Source organism: Ascochyta rabiei, chromosome 4, assembly GCF_004011695.2.
Source record: "Ascochyta rabiei chromosome 4, complete sequence".
In the NCBI taxonomy this organism is placed as follows: Eukaryota; Fungi; Ascomycota; class Dothideomycetes; order Pleosporales; family Didymellaceae; genus Ascochyta; species Ascochyta rabiei.
Genome location: NC_082408.1, coordinates 1,053,518 through 1,071,469, shown reverse-complemented (window position 1 = coordinate 1,071,469; position 17,952 = coordinate 1,053,518). Strand labels below are relative to the sequence as shown.

Below are 17,952 nucleotides of genomic sequence, written 5' to 3'. Positions count from 1 at the left end.
TAACCTACGCCACCAACTGAGGACATCACGTGGCGCTTACTGCTTACTATTCAGTAGGCTGTACACAACCCTTACGAACCGAAGCACTTACGTCGCGCGGATTCCACAACTGCTGTTGATCACCAGCAGTCTTTATAAAACTCTACCTCGATGCCAGTTAAGAAAGAGTCATCCCAAAAGACGAGGCGATGGCATCGCAAGTCAAAGGGTGGATGCCACGAATGTAAGCGTCGTAGGAAGAAGGTGAGTCCTTCCAGTACTGCAGACATAGAGCTTTTTTTTTCAGCTAACGCATCGACTCAGTGCGATGAGAGAGCACCGTCTTGTACAAGATGCGTTTCAGGCTTCTTGGAATGTATATATCTCTCCAAAAATCCTTTAACTAGGTTGATGAGCGTCGATCAGCCTCTGATCCAAGGGGTTTCAACCGCATCTGATAAACGATCCTGGAGCGCTCCGGTACCGTCAGAGGTGTTTCCAATATCTCGATATCTGGATCGAGCCTTTTCATACCGACAAGAGACATTCATGAATGGACATACTACGAGCTTCCTGACGGACACCTACCTTTGTCAATACTACTTGTATTACCTCTGTCCTAATTTAAGCATCAGCCAGGGCGACTCCACCTCGCATTCTGGGCCTCTAAAGATGCCTAGTTCAGCGCTACGAAGTGAGGCGGTCTATCACTCTCTTCTTGCGGTCTCTGCAGTACGTTTGGCGTGGGACATGATTTTCAAGAGCCCATATCCCAAGGCCAGCGCAGTCTATCAGGTCCTACTGCGTGGTTATCAGCACTTGGGCCAGGCAAGTGACAGGATGAGAAAGACTTTATCAGACTCCGGAAGCACTGACTTGGAATCTCTCATCACCAGCACCCTGGTACTGGTGCCATTTGCGGCAGCGAGTCAACAGATCGACCATTGGATTTCAAGCAGATCTAAAACAGAGCAATCGAACGTCAGGCTCTCGTCGACCCCGCGAAATATGATAACATTTGTCAGAGGAATGAGAGGGATGCTGGAAGTGCTTCCCCCAGATTTGTCGGTAGTGGGATACGATAATCTTGCTAATATTAGCCAAGGAATGAACAAGGCTACAAGAACAGCATTTGGCAGTACTGAGTCATCTGCGTCCAAGGAAATTCCCTCCACGAGCAAGACAATCACTGTCGGTAGTCGTCAAGCTCTCGTTCGACTCGGCTTGCGGCTCAACTCACTGTGCTCCGAGTACAACGATCCACTCAACCACGAACTAATCGCTTGCAAAAAGGCGTTCGAGGTCTTGGAACAAATAAGAGACGGTGTGGAACCTGTGCTGGATTTTTCCAAGCCAGGCTATCTCTCCCCTCGCATTTCGATCCCATCACGATCACCCTCATGGCTTCGATCCTTCATCTGCCTTCCATGCGAGCTCGGAGGCACCACCCTACTGCCACACGACCCATTGACTCGTCTCCTCCTATCCTTCTACGCCCAAGTTCCCCAGCAATACCTCGACATCGTCCTCCCCTTGCTCGACCAGCGCTTGGAGACTCCTGCTGACCCTTTCTCGGACTGGTTGGCATTAGGTCTGAGTCGAACACAAGCCTTTGCGCTGGACGTGTACGCGCATTGGTCAGTACTGATGTCTCTAGTGGAAGAGCAGTCCTGGTGGATTGGAAGATTGCCTGTGACTACACTTGATGGTTCAGTAAACCGATACGGGACAGCTTTTGCAAGGCGGCTGTGGCCAGAGTGTGGGGAGCAGGAGGAGTGGTGGCCGGGAGAGATGCTGCGCGTGCTGCGAAATGCCGAAAGAATGGTACTTAAAGGTGTTGAAAAAGACAACTAAGCAGGTTTTTAAAAATGGGTATGCACAAAAGCCGTCATTTATGGCGGTATTGTCCTACATAATTGTAAACACTGTTGAAAGAAGGCACATGCCTTACTAGCGAATACCCACTGGTGTATATTTTTGCGCCTTGATTCATCTTTCTTTTGCTCGCTATCTTCATTGTGCCGTCCCACCTTATCTGTCTTACTCGCCAAAATTTGACTGTGTAATGGGTCTTCTAGGTGGGCCATGGATTCCATTAGTCGCAACGTGCATCTTTAGCCGAGAAGTTACGTAGAGTGTAGACATGTAGGGGACCAATCCATGAAGCCACCGGTTCGATCGTTATCGCTGCCGTTTCACCCTCCACCTAGTTCTCCTAATACTAGGATAATAACATCAAGGTGTGCGCCATCGCCATTTCTTTCAAAAATGATACCTCTTCACAAGTGTCTCGACCGGCACCGTCACTTCCGCTGAGGTACGCTGGCAAGACTACGCCCTTAACCTAGCTTGCCCTTCCTACGCCTTTTTCTCTAGTGGCGAGAGCTAGATGATCACCTCGGGTGCTGACTGCAGTGCGAACCTGCTGTCGTTTGTTTTCAATCCTCAGGCGGGATACTCAAAAGAGCAAATGATAGTAAACCTAGTAGAGTAACCATTGCGTAAATGAGAATTTTGGTTTGGTGTCAACATGCCCACGAACGCGGCATCTACTCATCATGCTGAGTTGTACGATAGTGCGATGTTGTACGATGGAACCTACACCCCTCCACATCATATCTTGAATCTACCCAGGCATGATTCGCTTCAAGCCGTTTCGACTGGTGATGGGATCCCTGGTCTGGCCAGCCTTTGTCACCCTTGCTTGACACAATGTTGAGCGGCTTACACACGTACACCGGGCCCAGAAGTAAACACAGCACAACGGTTGTGAGGGATTATCAAATACATTTTTCAAACTTTATGTTCTTATCGCATTCTTTCTCTATCCTGTGCAAATTCTTCCGACAATCTATACATTCTCTCCGCTGGTTCCCCCTCTTCGTGCTCGTGTAGTTCTTCTCCATCACTGCCCGCTCCAGGCTTGTTCATGATGTACTCTCCTCTTCTCTTCAACACCCAACCGTGTCATGTACAAAAAGAAATCCTTCAAGCCGGCATCACTCAAGCGTCTCACCGGAAGTATGATGGTTCCATGCCACCTCCAGGCATATTTGTCCAGAATCATACCCCCGTAGTATACATTGTGGTTCGAGGATTGCCCTGACGCGGAGAAGTTGATCGTCAAGGTGAGCACGGAGACTTTCATCGCATTTTCCATTAGTAAAAAAGTATCGAAGTAGTCGTACCAAACTGGCACTCTGGGAAGAAGGTAGGCCCGCTCCGAAGTCGGCAAAATATATTCCAGCCAGCGGATGTGCCGAAGAGTATTGCGGGCAATCGCGGATAGATAGAGACTCAAGTCTATTTTCTGCATGAAATGAACGCCGGTTACAGGCCATCTGTGGTTGTAAGGATCCATAAGCTTTATGACGGACTGTTGTAGGGCGTCACCAGGATTTGGTTGCAGGCATAGTATACTGGAATAGCATCCTGACGGACCTGGCGGCTGACAGAGAAGAGCATGCGAGGATCGCACTGGCAACTACAAGATGAAGACTGGATTGTGCTATGGGCTAAACAGTAGCAAATCCTTGTGCGGTCTCTGGCTTGCAATCGCTGCAGCAGTGAAACCAACTGATGTCGTCAATGTTTAGGCCAGGATAGCAATGGCAAGAGCATGCATATCTGAGCTTATCAGCTGTTTTACCGTATCTGGTGTATCTTCTACAGTAATTGCGATGCAGAGATTGTTCGATGTCACTTTGTGTTGGAACTCATCTCTTGGAGCATCCACTGACAGTTCAGATCATACAATTCCGCACATGTACCACAGTCTTTCAGTCGCGGTAGTCACATCATAGGCTTCAGGATGGCTTACGCATCGTCCACTGTCTTTGTGCAGAAAACGACACTTAGCCTCAGCTTACCGGGTCTGACCAGCTGAGAAAGTCGACACAGGATCGAAGTCCAGTCCTTCGAGACTCGTTCTCCCCACTCTGTTGAAAGGTCCAGGTGCTTTGATGACGGATATCAATCGCTCCATCCATCATGCCATACTACAGTCTTGGGAACATTGAGCCGAATTGTGAAAAGAACCCAGGTTAGAAAGCGCATGATCACTCACGCGCCATAATCTCGTGATAGCCTCGACATCTCGGTGTATCTGTTTGGACGTCAAAAGCATTCTTTGGTGCACGCCATGGAAAAGACCCCACACCGACGCCCCATAACTTTTACATCTTCTGCCACATCGTCAATCTTCCAAATTTCGTCTGATTCAGCATCACTGGGTTTTTTCTCAGACTGTACAAGCTGTTCGTATCAAGCCTACGACAGTCCCTTATTTCAGGGTAGGCGCCCATCGGGTAGTCTTTAAGGTCGGAGTAGTTGAGGTCAGCGAAAACGTGGTTGAGCCCAGCATAATCATATACGAGCTTACACACGGATCGAGGGAGATGGAGGAAGCCGCATCCCGGAGGAGTGAACGGGTCTTTTGAGATGAAGTAGTGCTCTAGTCGGCGTTGCGGCATTGTGGCGTGCGACCTTGGCTGAACTTGAGTGCGATTCAGCCAGATGCGCAATGTACACAGTCTGACGAAATGTAGAGTGAGGGGAACGAGAGGTTACTCTCGTTAGCGCAGAGATGCGCGTACCTGCGGGCAGAACTGCGCCAGCTATATATAACCAGGTTGGCGTCCCAATCTCTATCAACATCTAATAATTTACACGAAATAGCCTCTGCCTCGCTGCTTTGAAGACTTAGACTTCGAATATATCTCCAACACCCCGTTCTTTAACTTATAGGTGCACTATTTCATGACAAATACCTTATCTTGTAACATGTACAACTATCTATCTAAGCTCTCTCGCCCGGATTGCTGTCTTTTGTAATTCTGTTTTGAGAAGACCGTTATCCGCATTTCTATTTTCAGCAATTATGCCTTTAAACAAGCTAGACCTTATCTAGGTCCATGTACCTCTCTTTTTAACGCAGAAACACTAGACCAGGGCAAAGGTTCTGACCTAACTGCCCTCGTATACCTTTTCTGCGCGCGCAGTGCGTGGATTCGCGCAATGCACGCAACTACTAAGTCAGAACAATCCTCAAATTTGCGTAACTTTTCTCTATGACGCTACACTGTAGACAAAGTCTATAAGTAATTATTTAATTAGGTTTTGAAGAGTTTTTTTGTAAGATGAGATCTTAAGAAGTCACTTATCTAGTTAAGGATTAGAAAAAGCATAGAGCAGACTATCGACTCTGTTTGTTGATAGCACTGCAGTGCTCCATTGCATGTGACTGCAAGACATTAAGAAAGACTCTCCCTTCCCAAGGGACGCACACTCTACCGGTGGGGTGTCTCAGCGTATTCCAGTAGCTAGAGTGCGTGGTCCTGAGTAGTTCAGAACCGGCTGTGTTATTGTGAGACAGGTTCTCCGATGCTGACGCCCTACACTATCGCTGGCGCGGCTGTCTGCATATGACAACCAAATATTGACACATCGGTATGTCGTCAGCACGGGCTTCTCGTTTAGATTTCATGTTTGCGAATTTAGGTTTCATTCATGCATTGCATTTATCTACAGACATGGCAATCTACACAACGACCTTGTTCGGGGCCTCCTGCTCCTCAGGCTCATCGAAGACGTTGATGCTCCAGCGAGGCTTGTTAGCAGTGTACGGCACGTTGTACCTCCTGCGGCCCTGGTGCTCGTCCGAGAACTTCTGGATAGCAGCGACTTCCTCCTCGCTCAGCTCAATCTCCTTGAAGTTTTCTGCAATCCTGGATGGGGTGACGGACTTGGGAATCACGGAGTGGCCGCCAACCTGGCTCCAGGCAAGGATGACCTGGGCGGGTGTAGCGCCCTTCTTCTCGGCGATGGCCTTGACCTCCGGACGAGTGATGAGGAGAGGGATGTTGAAGAAGTTGTTGCCGAAGGCGGAGTAGGCGGTGATGTGGATGTTCTTCTCCTTTGCGTAGGCGATGAGCTCCTTGCTGGGAAGGATGGGGTGACGCTCGATTTGGTTGACGGCAGGAACGAGGCCAGTCTTCTCAACCAGAGCCTTGAGGGTTTGGTATGTGAAGTTGGAAACACCAACAGAGCGAACCTTGCTCTTGGGAAGCTTGTTCACGGCCTTCCATGTCTCGCTGTTGGGGACAGAGTTGTCAATGTTGACCTCATTGGCGTCGGAGGTGGCAGGGAAGAGGTCAGAGTGAGGGTCCTTTCCAGGGCCGAAGTTGACGGGCCAGTGGATGAGGTAGAGGTCAAGGTAGTCAAGCTCGAGCTCAGCAAGGGTGTCGTCAAGAGCGGCTTCGACGTGCTCAGGGTTGTGTTGGGTGTTCCAGAGCTTGGATGTGATGAAGATGTCCTCACGCTTGAGGCCAGGGATGTCCTTGAAGGCGCGTTTGATACCTTCCGCGACCTCCTTCTGGTTCTCGTAGCTGATTGGTGCGAAATATGTTAGTCAGCATTTCTAGCCACGGGTTGTGGAGGACTGGTCATAGCTTCTTGAAGGTCCCCACTGAGGGGCATCCCAGCTTGACCTCCACCGGACTGTCACCGTTGGGTATGAGGTTGCCGTGGCAGCCTCGCCGGCGGCAGCGGCGGAGAAACTCTTGCAAGGAGGTGGAAAAGAACGTGGGGTATAAAAACGTACATTTTGGCAAGGTCCTGAAAAGAAGAAGGTTAGCAAATTGTGTAAGCGGCAGAGTTGATGGATGTAGTGAAAGGACGGCTGCTCAGGGTCCAGGGATCGTCAGGGTCACTCACAAGGTGTCGGTAACCAATCTTCAGCGCCTCGTAGACACCGTTGCCCACCTCACCGGGACCGGCTTGCCATGTGCCATATCCCAATTGACTATACCAATGTGTTAGTAGAGTCGCATTGCGAGTCCTGGGCGTCTGTAGAGCCTACGGGATCTTGTAGCCAGTGTTGAGGGTGGCAGTCTTTCCTGAAGACATTCTGAAGGATGCGTATGCTTTGAGTGATGAAAAAGAGGTGCAGCGAGGTGTTTGGAGTCCCAGCCACGAGCGCGGGATGCTCTTCATTAAGTATCTCATCACGACAGCGCTCGGCCATTAGGTCGGCTCGATGGCGTTATGTACTTGCTGCAGGATTTGATCCATTGCGTGGGATGTTGATCGTAAACAGCATAGTGCAGTACCATGTTGTCTGGGATGGTTGTCTCAGCTGTAGATGACGGGATAATTGTGTGCTCTCGCGACGAGGAGATACCCCGCTGGCGTCATATCGCTCTACACTTAGCGCTTGCGTGGGGCTCGTCGTCGGTAACAGGTGTGCCGAAGACACCTCAACACCTAGATGATTCACCTTAAACATCTTTCCGTATGCCAGACTGCTTCTCGAAATTGGACCACGCCCGAAATAGCCATGAAGCTGATATGTGTGAACAAAGGCCAGTGGTTGATAACTCCCTGAAAGACACAGTATGGTTTACCATGCATCCTCTTGTGCACCTTGAACGTGTAACCAAGCAGGGGCAAAACTTCGATCAAGAACAAGGCCTGGCAACACAAAACTTTCCGCGTTACCCATGCCTTAAGCGAGCTCAAAAAAGGTTCTTTTACTCCCAGCCTGCCTCCAGGGCACTGCTGCCTCTCCGTCCATCAGCCCGGGCACGTAGCATTCCCCGAGGAACTTGTACCCAGAATCCACGGGCCTCAAGAGATAAGGCACATTTCCACCAAAAAGAACAACGACAACATCACCCTCTTTCAGAGCGTTCGAACCAATACCCATGGACCCATTCTTGGTTACGAAGAATCGTCTGTCAACGCAAGCTCGCACAAATGCTTCATGAAATCGCCCTGAATCGGGTGTTCTCTGCATCTTCCACTTCAAGCGTTGGGAAAATGGCACGCTAGGGATCGTCTTCGGAGCGTGTTGTGTGAACCAATACAAGGCGTCGTCCAGGAAGCTTGGATCTTCATGGATAGGCCGGTACGCGTTGTTGACGCCTGTGGTCAGCGTCTGAATGAAGGCGCCTGCTAGGTCGCCGGCTTCAAATTGGCATGATTTATTGGTGGGTCGACGCACTAGTAGTGTCCATGCGGCTCGCACAAAATCCAGCTCTTCCTGGTACGTGACTGCACCGAAGCCGTAGCTTGCGAGCCTCTCGCCATAAGCCATGATGACATCCACCTCAAGCCCTTGGAGTGTCAGCGCATTAACGTTGTTGCTGATACCAATCGCCAATGGCAATTCATTGCTCGCATTATATATGCCGGCAGTTTGCCTAGTCAAAAGCGCGTTCGAGGCTTTTTCGTAACGCCAATCAGGAACCCATGATGGCCAACCTGACATTGATGAAGTTGTCTCTGCCTCAGACAGAACATCTAAATTTCCGTGCTCAATGATCAAGAACTTGGCAATGTCTCGATAGACATCAAGAACAGTCTTGGACAAGTAGTCCGGCTCGACAAGTCCATGGAATCCATGCTTATCCATGAGTTGCAGTTCGTCCGCCATTCCAAACGTTGCATAGACTTTGTCAACAGGATTCGTAGCTTTCCTGGTGCGAAACTCTCGGAGCAGATCCAACAACGGAACCTTGTTGCTGGGCCATAAGCACAACATCCAAACGGAAGCTGACTTGGATACAGGCAAAAGATCTTGCTGATCTCGCAGTTGATACTTGAGCACTGTCGGGATGGCATAGCCCTTGGATCGAAACCAAACCGCTGCTTGGCCAATAGCAGCCCATTCAATCTCCCAATCGCCTATAAGCACCGTTGCCTTGCTGGCTAGCACTGCCTCTTGTACGACCCACACTCGTTCGAACCAGGCGTTCGTGAAGAAGTTTCGTACAACATCCCATTCTGGTGCATCAGGTGGCGGAAACCCGTACGCTATGTTGCGGTGAGCCGAATCACCAGTGGGTTTGATAGCGGCCAATCTATTTCTGGGTCCTTTGGCATTTCTTAGGGCTTGCGCGATGAAAGAGAGCGCGATCGGTATCCCTCCGTATGTGCCGATATGCGCATTCGATTGCAGGCCCGCCCTTTGTATTCCGAGTGACGCGACAAAGGCAGGTGGTTCTTTGTGCTCTTTACCGAGCCAGATCTTGACATTTTGCGCGCGTGCGTATATCTGTCCCATCATCTTTACTTGGTTTGCTCTCTCATCGCCATCTTTTTGGTTGATGCAAAGTGCGTCAACCCATAGCAACGCCTCATGCGCTTCAACTCTCTCCTCGTAGTGCTCGTGACGGTTTCTTGCAAAGCCATTCCACGCGTTTTTGCTCGACAGCAAAGGATGGTCTTTATCCCAGGGACTGGCTGAGCCCGATCCTGGAAAGCGTCGCAGGTGCGTCAAAGCATCGGCAAGCTGTTTTGTGATAACCGTCTCAACCCCATTGCAAATAATTGGATCTGCGTGCAGTTCCTCTCCCCAGACGTACGAAAGCGCGTCGTAAGATGGCGACTCATGAAGGTCGGATACAGTGACGAAGCCACATTCTATATCTTCTGAAGGAAACCCGGGTTTGATGGAGAGAAGTCGAATTGAAGAGCCTCGGAGAGGTTGGTAAAGTCGTCTCTGGGCGTCAAGCGGAGTGGACGTCATCGTGAACGATCTTGCATCAACCCCTTACAAAGGAGGCAAACACATTCAACCACAAGTCTGGGGATATTCGCACAAGGCGGGACTGTCCTTTCCTTTCAGAGATCATTAGGATTATACTACGATATACTTCGGAGCTGATCCCCCTAGACACCCTGGGGGCCATAACATGAGCCAATTAGCACCGAGCTCTTACCGCTCTGAATTCCGGACAGACATTCCATCACAACTTCGATCCTCCTGTAAGATTTCGCTGCATCATCTTCATACACCTGCCATTTACGATTGTCCCCCTATTCTGCTTGCACGTACCAGTCACACGTTCCGACAGGTGATAATCTCTAAACAGTAGCTAGGGTGCACACAGACGCTGCTACCTTCATCAAAGCCGTCCCAGCGCACTATGGGTCTGCAGGAGAATGTAAAGACTGATCTAAGGCTACGAAACCTGAGTGAGTGCTACTGCTAAGATCTGAAAGAAGGGAGCCAGAATGCTAAGAGTGTGAACCAGCGATCTATGCGCAGTGGTGATTTGCCCCATCGACCAAGTTGCTTAATGGGTGAGGTTTCTAATGCATGCAACAGGATGTCCACAGTTGCAGCGACGTCACTGTACCTGATAGGCGTACCTTTACTGGTTGCATACCTCTTCCATGTATCAGATGTCGCAGCATCAGCATGGTATCTCGTTGAGTCCTTGGTGCGCGCTCTGTAAGTACAGGCCCTCGTGCTTCGAATACCGCTCGTACATCGGCACCCTCCATTTCTGATCTTCAATAGTCTCTTCCCGCTTGCTCCCCTAGCTTTGGAGCTCCCTCACTATGTCCGCCGCACCCCGTTCCTGTATCTCGGTATGGCATCGTGGGTTGTGTTCATCACACACGTCGCCATTAGCGACTTCATGTATCCTCCAGGCAGCATCGAGCTTGATCTCTGGTTCAGAGAGTTTGTGGAGCTGTCACTTCTCAATGTGACTATGTACCTGGCGTGCTCCAGCATCTTTTCCGCGCATGTAACCCGGAGCCCTTCTGACTTCAAGATACGAATCGCAGTGGACATACTCTGCTGTGTACATCTCACGGTTGGGTGGTTTGAGCCAGTGCCAATGGGTTATGAAGCCGGGCAGAATGTACGAATTTTCTATCTCGTCGTAGCAGGCATGTTTGCAATCGCTGCGTTTTTATGCGCTGCAGCCTGGGTAAAGCGGCACCGTTGGGTATACAGTGTGGCCCTTGGGGGGACCGCTATCGAACCGATGGTCTTGACAGTACCTGTGGGAGCTCCGAGAAATCAGTCTGTTCGAGGTGAGGCCAGGGAAGGTGCCATTCGTCTAGTGTAGGCAACGGTGTCTTGTGCATGTACCATGGCAAATACACTGCACCTTCGAAGCAGTGCGTGCTCGATGGTCTTTGGAGGTCAATTCACCCATGTAGAGCAGCAAGAAAATCAAGTCAAGGTAAAAATCATCACGATAAGATTCGTGCCTAAGAATCCTACAATAGACATTGAGAGAAAGCGACACAATCCCCAATAAAGGTATTCCAGCCCATCCAAGCTCGTAAAACAATGACAGAGACAACTCCCGACTGACTGGCTTGACCAAAGGCCCCCCTTTTAGTAGTTTATGTGGTATAAAGAAAAAACTCATATCTCTCCGTCTCTCGCTGCGCGGTCCTGCTTGGCCATGTCTACAGCTCGAGCACGACTTGCTGCATCTTCGTGTCCAGCTCTGCTGTCGTCTCGCGGTGTGTGAGCGGTACGTCCGTCTCCGTGGCCTCTTGTTTGATGCGCGTGGATCCCGTGGGGTCGTCGACGAGGTCAGGGTCCGACTAAGGGCCGTTGTACCTGTCGAATTTCCAGATACGGGCGCGCATGTCACCGGAGCCGGTAGCGAAGACGCCACCTGTTGGGCTGGGGGCGACAGAGATGACTGTTGAAAGTTAGCTGAAAGGACTTGGTGCAGAGGGGGATGGAACATGCCCGAGTTCTTGTGTCCCTGCAACATGAGCTGCGCGACACCTGTGTGAGGGTCCCAGAACTGCACACCTCGGTCCTTGGAACCACTGAGCACCCAGTCGCCGTGCGGTGTAAGCGCGACACTGAGAACGAAGTCCTTGTGACCCTCGAAGGTGCGAACGCATTTGCCACTGGGGGCGCTTCCGGGCACGAAGCGTGAGGGCGTGGTCAACTCCCACATCTTGATAGTCTTGTCGAGAGAACCACTGACGAGTCTACCGCCTGAAGGAGCAAATGCAACACTGTAGACGCTATCCTTGTGACCAGACTCGCCCTCGAGGCGAACGACGAGCTGTCCGCTCTGAATGTCCCAAACGCGGACGCTCTTATCCAGCGAACCGGCTGCGACAAAGAGGTTATCAGGGGAGATGGCAACGGTGGTGACGCCATCTTCAATGGAGAAGTTTGCGATCTGCGAGTTGGACTCGAGGTCCCACAGGCGGACGCTGCGATCGCCGGAACCGGAGGCAATGATCCTGCCGTTGCGGGCGAAGTCCAAGCTATAAATGTCCTGCTCGTGGCCAGTGAACTGGTGCTTGATGGTGCGCGTGGCAATGTCCCAGACACGAATGACCTTGTCCTCGGCGCCGGTAGCCAGGTACTGGCCGCTGGGGCTGAAGCACACGCTCCTGATGTAGAGATCGCCATCCTCGGGGAGACTGCCGTCTTGGAGGTGCGCGACAGGGTTTCCAGTTTCGACGTCGAAGATCTGGGCAGAGCGGTTGCAACCAGTGGCGACGTAGCGGCCATCCAGACTGAAGCGCACGCAGCACACGACGCTCTGATGGGGCAGATTGTGAATCAGGTCCACGTCAAGCACGCGCCTGGCGCGGGGGTTGAAGACGGCGTACCAGTCGTCGCCCTCCTTCTTGTAGTGCGCGGGCAGCTGCTCGACGTCCAAGTCGGCCAGGGTGTTGCTGTGGGCCAGGGGCACCGGGACCTGGTGCTGAGCCATCAGGGCATTCTGCTGGTGGTGGGGGGGTGGGGTGGGGCGAGGCACCTGGGGCGAGCCAGGGTAGGGCGCTGGATTGTTCTGCTGAGGCGTCGCAGGGCCTCCAGGAGGACCGCGAGGAGGACCTGGGCGCTTGCCGCCGCTGGGGGAGGCTGTAGGTTGTGGGGGCTGGCCGTAACCTGGACACGGTTAGTCAGCTTGTGCGGCGGTATGGAGTGAAGGCGATGGTAAACGGGCGACGGCTTGTCTACCAGGCAGTCGGGCTCCATGGAGAAGAGAAAGGGAAAGAGCGTGAAGCTCACCGTTGGCCGAAGGACCTGGCTGGTACCCACCAAAATGCTGTGGCGGGCCCGGCGCAGGGTTGAGACCTGGCGGGCCTTGCGGGCCACCTCCCAGCTGCGGAGGCATGCCGTGGGGAGGGTTGGCGTCCTGGGGCGGAGGGGCCAGTCCGGGGCCGCCCTGGTTGGCGCTGCCTGCCATGATGCCGCCGAAGAGATTGCTCGGCCCGTGTCCAATCTGCGGCGGCTGGGGCTGCGAGGGGCCGTGGTGGTGGGCGCTCTGGCTGGGGCCGCCGCGCTGCTCGAGTTCGCGCTCGAGCTGGGCGATTCGGTCTTCGTACCTGCATGGCGTGTTAGCGCAAGGGCGCGGTGAGGGCAGGGCGAAGGGGGCATGGGCGTACTTGGCCTTCATCTGGTTGTGCTGGGTGTCGAGCGCGTAGACTTTGTTGCGGATCAGCTCGATCTCCTGGATGTGACGGGTGACTGGGGCGCGAGTTAGTGTCGCCATGGCCATGGCGTGCGGACATGGGCGCAATCGCAGTGCAGCGAAGTCACTTACTCTGGCCCTCGTAGTCGACGCTGCGCTGCGACTCGGTCTCGAACTCGGTCCGGATGTTGTCGAGCAGCTCGTTCAGGCGCTGGCTGGGCCCGCCTTGGGGCACCATGGCGCGCGGGGGCGGGTAGCCGTGGTTCATCGTCGGTGCTGCGAGGTCAGGAGAGCGAGATGCTGCCTGCACGTCTGCTCAAGCGCGCTGGCTCGGCTGCGGCGGATTGGGGGTGGGATCGGGACTGCGGCGGCCGGGGTGAAGCCTACGCGGCGGGCGAGAGCTGGCAGAGCTGACAGAGCTGACAGAGCTGGCAAGGCTGGCAGGGCTGGCAGGGCTGGCGGCCAAGGCGCGCAGCGAACAACAGCTGCTGGAGTGGGAGCGTGTACGCGGGCCGGCCCTGGGATGGACGCGCCGGAGAGAGTCGAGATGGAGGCAGAGGCGGTGGTGCGGGTGCGGGTGCGGGTTCGGGTGCGGGTGCGGGTGCGGGTGCGGGTGCGGGTGCGGGTGCAGGTGCAGGTGCGGGTGCAGGTGCAGGTGCAGGTGCGCGTGTGTGCAGGCGCGGTGAGGGTTGGAGGGCAGACAGAACACGAACCGAACCGAACGGGAGAGGTTGCGCCTGGAAATGGAAATGGAAACGTGATGGACAAGTGGATCTCGAGCGCCCTGGCCTGTGCGCTTCCCGCATGCTCGGCTGCGCTGCACGCACTCGACACTTCGAAACATGACCGCCGGCACCGCCCTGGCGCCCTGGCCCAGCCGCGGTCCAGCGCCTCTGGGGCAAACTCGGCAAGCACCGCGCACCGCCACCATCTCGCCAACACCGCCAGTGCGCTCAGAACGCTCTCCATCCACATCTGTGCTTGAGCCTTGGAGTCCCCCTCCGCCCTTGCCCTTGGTGTTCAGACCTGGTTCATCGTCCGTGCTTGGAGTCTGCATCCATGTTTCGTATCCAGAGACCTCATCCATCGTCTGTGTTTCCTGTGTAGAGACTGCATCTCTCATCTGCAACCAACCCTGCAACGTGCTCGTGCGTTGTGCTAGGCTGCTCCTGCAGCGCTGCAAGGCCCCAGTGTCGGCGCGCTTGAGCAACAGGAACACTGCATGGCCCCAGTGTGGACACGGTTGACACAGTTGACACGGTTGACACGGTTGACGCAGTTGACGTGGTGAACGCAGTTGACGTGGTTAACGCAGTTGACGCAGTTGACGCAATTGACACAGTCGACACAATCGACACAGTTGTCACAGTTGAGCTTAGTCGCTGACCACCTCCATGTCTTGGCCCCCACTGCACTCATTACTGTGTCACGTGCAAGCTCGCAGTGCTACCAAATGGTAAGCATCAATGCCATCCATCGTCTCCTCTCATCTCGGCATCATCCCCCGCGCACCCACACACACACATCCTCATGACAACACGCCCTGCGCTTCCATGAGGCTTCCGTTGTAGAGGCAGCGACGCAGGCGACAGGGCGCTGATTCACTGCGTCCGTCCACGCGACAGACAGCGCTCAGCTCCATCCACTGCATCTCCTGCCGCTTGCGTGACTGCGCTTCCCGCCATTGGCAGATCACAGGCGTGAAAACTCGTTCATGTCAACCGACCCCCGGAGCTCTTCGCCGCAGCGCCACAATGCCATGGTGCACTCGTCGTGGTGCATGTTCATGTAGCCATCTCCGTGGGATGAGCGGTCGTGGGCGGCTCTAGCGCGCCTGTCGTCACCTCATCCCGCCCGCGTCTACTTCGTACAGCTCTGATATTCCTGACCCTGTTTCGCCACGATAACCACAGCTTGTCGTCTCCCCATGACTGTGCTTCACCGCTGATCCTGGCAGACTTGTCCCTCGCTGGTACGTGCCGAGTGTCGCACGCCCAGGGATGTTTTCGAGACCCACTCGAATGCCATCCGTCAATGGTCGATGGTCTCCCGGCCAGACAACATGCCGTTGCATTCACTCAGCCAGCAGACGGCAGCCAGCCATCGGACGCGCAGCTGCTCGCCTTCCCGCCGCAGTCACACGCAGATGATGGAAGCCATCAAGTCACGACCGGTACTCGCTGCTTATAAGCCTGCGTCTTGCTGTCATGTACACTCTATCCGTAAATAATATTCTTGTACCACTACGTTCGGATTCCTGAAGTCCACTGCTCGCTGTGTACAGTCTACCTGATTAGGAAGTATCACGTTAGCTTACGTCACAGATTAAATCATTCGATACTTAGAACCAAGACAACCGCCGTACTAAATGCAAGGTACCATTCCATTCCACCACTTCTCTCTCCCACAGCGTCCAGCAATGGCCCGCCAAAAAACTCGCAATGCCTTCATGGCAAAGACGTCGGTCAAGCAAAAGCTGGCGGGCGAAGACAAGACAACCTCCACCAGGCTTGAGGTGGGTCAGGCTCTGCGACCACCACACACAAGCTGACGTTCCCCAGGCTGTATACATCGGTATAGCTGTCGCCGACAGGCTCAACAATGCGGTTGAGGTTGCTTTCGTCATCCACGACGGCACTTATTCCATTGACTTTGCGACCACGTCCATTGGCGGGGATTCGAGCAGCAGCTCCGACTCCTCAGCCGCAACGTCCGAATCAGGCTCGGGGGCTACCACCCCTGCAACCGCTGAGCAGCGTGCCGAGTTCTTTGCAGAAGATGTCATCAGCAAGATCAAGCACTACCGAGATGAACACTACTACAAGTTCGTTGGTGCCGGCTTGACGACCAAAGCCGTCCAGACGTGTCCGCAATTGCCAGCACGCCTATGGCTCGAACTAGATATCGTCCCTCTGGTGCTCGAGCCTAGCTCTGGAAAGGACAACACTGGCAGCCCAGATGCACCGAAGTATATGATGGTGGATGAAGAGGCCGATGCAGTGGTGAGAAAGGCTCTGGGGTAAGATTCAAAGTGACACTGCTATCTTCTGTCTAACACGTGCAGATATTTTGGCAGGGCCAACCAGCCTCGCCTCGAAGTTGTTTATCGGAATCAAGTTGGTGTCGACAGTAATGGCGCGGCCCAGATTGCAGATGAGCCAACTTACCGTAAGACTGTCCATCCCAACACGTACGCAGCGACCATGGTCTATGCAGATTCGCTCAAGAAGAACGGCACCAAGATTGCCTTCTTCAACAGTACTCCCCAGGGCGGTGGTGTTGCCTTGATGCGGCACGCGCTGATCCGCTTCCTGCGGTTGATCGATGTTGACTGCAAGTGGTAAGTAAGTCACGCACATCACCTGACGCATACTCACAGATACAGGTATGTCCCCAAGCCTAAGCCTGCAGTCTTTCGTATCACCAAGAACAACCACAACATCCTCCAGGGAGTGGAAAAAACAGGCCTTCGTCTTGATCAGAAATCAATCGACATCCTCGACGAGTGGGCTAGGCAGAATGCTGAGCGATACTGGATAGCTAAAGGTGGACCTCTTGCCCCTCGCTCAGACGGTGGCGCCGATGTCATCATCGTCGACGATCCGCAGATGCCCTCTCTCGTCAGGATCGCAAAGGAGCAGGACCCGACCCGTCCTGTAATCTTCCGCAGCCACATCCAAGTACGTGCAGACCTAGCGGATCAGGAAGACACGCCAACCGCCGAGGTTTGGAACTGGGTGTGGAACAACGTCAAAGATTGTGACGCCTTCATCAGCCACCCTGTTCGCGAATTCGTGCCCAAGAACGTATCGACGGAGAAGGTTGGCTACCTCCCCGCCACTACAGATTGGCTCGATGGTCTCAACAAGAACCTCGACGATTGGGACGCACAGTACTACATGCATCAGTTTGAGATGTCATGCCTCGACAAGGGTGCCAACCGCCTTGCCTATCCAGCGCGTCCGTACATCACGCAGATTGCACGTTTCGATCCTGCAAAAGGCATCGACGACGTTCTGGCCTCGTACGCAGTTCTCCGACGAGAGTACATGAAAGACCAACCGATTGAGAAAGTGCCCCAACTCGTCATTGCCGGCCACGGAGCGATCGACGACCCTGACGCGACCATCATTTTCGACGCGACTGACAAGCAGCTCAACGAACTCTACGCCGACATCAAAGACGACGTGGTTGTCATGCGCATTGGCCCCGTCGACCAGTTCCTCAACGTAATCATGGCAAACGCCCATGTCGCGCTCCAGCTCTCGACGCGCGAGGGCTTCGAAGTCAAGGTCTCGGAGGCCCTGCACCACGGCGTGCCCATCATCGCGACGCGCCGCGGCGGTATCCCTCTGCAAGTCGAGCATGGCAAGTCGGGCTTCCTGGTCGACGTGGGCGAGCACGACGTCGTCGCCAACTACCTCAACCACCTCTTCACCGACGAGGAGGCGTACATCAAGATGTCCGATTACGCCGGCAACCACGTCAGCGACGAGGTCAGCACCGTCGGCAACGCCCTGAGCTGGCTGTATCTCGCCGACGAGCTCGCCAACGGGTCGAGGAAAGTCGAGCCCAACAGTCGTTGGATCAACGACATGGCCCGCAACAAGGCCGGCTATCCGTACAAGCCCGCAGATGGGGAGACGACGCTCAAGCGCGAGAGCGAGAAGCTGGACTTGACGCACCAGGCGAGCCGCAGCCGGCGGGGGAGCGAGGCGTGGTGAGGCGGGGAACGACGTAATTTTTCCATCGAGACTGTAATGACTGGATACCA

At 53.9% G+C, this 17,952-nt stretch overlaps 7 protein-coding genes across 10 annotated transcripts, besides 4 other annotated features; 3 read left to right on the top strand and 4 right to left on the bottom strand.

The window, feature by feature from the left end:
• Positions 1-150: 150 nt before the first annotated feature.
• Positions 151-1,833, top strand: EKO05_0002791 (uncharacterized protein; the record flags this gene model as incomplete). The annotated part of the gene is made up of 2 exons (XM_038945133.2): positions 151-243; positions 304-1,833. The coding sequence occupies 2 exons, from the start codon at positions 151-153 to the stop codon at positions 1,831-1,833; spliced, it is 1,623 nt and encodes a 540-aa protein (XP_038801365.2).
• Positions 1,834-4,960: 3,127 nt separating this feature from the next.
• Positions 4,961-5,022: a mobile genetic element.
• A 496-nt stretch (positions 5,023-5,518) lies between these two features.
• On the bottom strand, positions 5,519-6,984 carry EKO05_0002790 (D/L-glyceraldehyde reductase; the record flags this gene model as incomplete). Of its 3 annotated transcripts, XM_038937806.2 has the most annotated exons (4): positions 5,519-6,365; positions 6,581-6,594; positions 6,694-6,781; positions 6,839-6,984. In XM_038937806.2, the coding sequence occupies 4 exons, from the start codon at positions 6,982-6,984 to the stop codon at positions 5,519-5,521; spliced, it is 1,095 nt and encodes a 364-aa protein (XP_038801364.2). The 3 variants fall into 3 exon arrangements, with proteins under 3 accessions (XP_038801364.2, XP_059492000.1, XP_059491999.1); XM_059636017.1 differs by having other exon boundaries at positions 5,519-6,594; XM_059636016.1 differs by having other exon boundaries at positions 5,519-6,781.
• A 499-nt stretch (positions 6,985-7,483) lies between these two features.
• Positions 7,484-9,508, bottom strand: EKO05_0002789 (uncharacterized protein; the record flags this gene model as incomplete). The annotated part of the gene is made up of 1 exon (XM_038945132.1): positions 7,484-9,508. One exon carries the CDS (start codon positions 9,506-9,508, stop codon positions 7,484-7,486), a length of 2,025 nt encoding a protein of 674 aa, XP_038801363.1.
• A 400-nt stretch (positions 9,509-9,908) lies between these two features.
• On the top strand, positions 9,909-10,844 carry EKO05_0002788 (uncharacterized protein; the record flags this gene model as incomplete). 2 transcript variants are annotated; one of them, XM_059636014.1, is made up of 4 exons in its annotated part: positions 9,909-9,957; positions 10,017-10,032; positions 10,091-10,216; positions 10,286-10,844. In XM_059636014.1, 4 exons carry the CDS (start codon positions 9,909-9,911, stop codon positions 10,842-10,844), a joined length of 750 nt encoding a protein of 249 aa, XP_059491997.1. The 2 variants fall into 2 exon arrangements, with proteins under 2 accessions (XP_059491997.1, XP_059491998.1); XM_059636015.1 differs by having other exon boundaries at positions 9,909-10,216.
• A 490-nt stretch (positions 10,845-11,334) lies between these two features.
• Positions 11,335-13,446, bottom strand: EKO05_0002787 (general transcription repressor; the record flags this gene model as incomplete). The annotated part of the gene is made up of 5 exons (XM_059636013.1): positions 11,335-11,435; positions 11,486-12,652; positions 12,776-13,092; positions 13,153-13,234; positions 13,311-13,446. 5 exons carry the CDS (start codon positions 13,444-13,446, stop codon positions 11,335-11,337), a joined length of 1,803 nt encoding a protein of 600 aa, XP_059491996.1.
• Positions 13,447-13,494: 48 nt separating this feature from the next.
• On the bottom strand, positions 13,495-14,301 carry EKO05_0002786 (uncharacterized protein; the record flags this gene model as incomplete). Its single annotated transcript, XM_059636012.1, has 1 exon — positions 13,495-14,301. One exon carries the CDS (start codon positions 14,299-14,301, stop codon positions 13,495-13,497), a length of 807 nt encoding a protein of 268 aa, XP_059491995.1.
• Positions 13,576-13,638: a tandem repeat.
• Positions 13,743-13,844: a tandem repeat.
• A 119-nt stretch (positions 14,302-14,420) lies between the features above and the next one.
• Positions 14,421-14,521: a tandem repeat.
• Positions 14,522-15,546: 1,025 nt separating this feature from the next.
• EKO05_0002785 (Alpha,alpha-trehalose phosphorylase (configuration-retaining)) lies at positions 15,547-17,902 on the top strand (the record flags this gene model as incomplete). The annotated part of the gene is made up of 4 exons (XM_038938018.2): positions 15,547-15,693; positions 15,740-16,197; positions 16,243-16,518; positions 16,564-17,902. The coding sequence occupies 4 exons, from the start codon at positions 15,547-15,549 to the stop codon at positions 17,900-17,902; spliced, it is 2,220 nt and encodes a 739-aa protein (XP_038801360.2).
• Between the last annotated feature and the right edge of the window lie 50 nt (positions 17,903-17,952).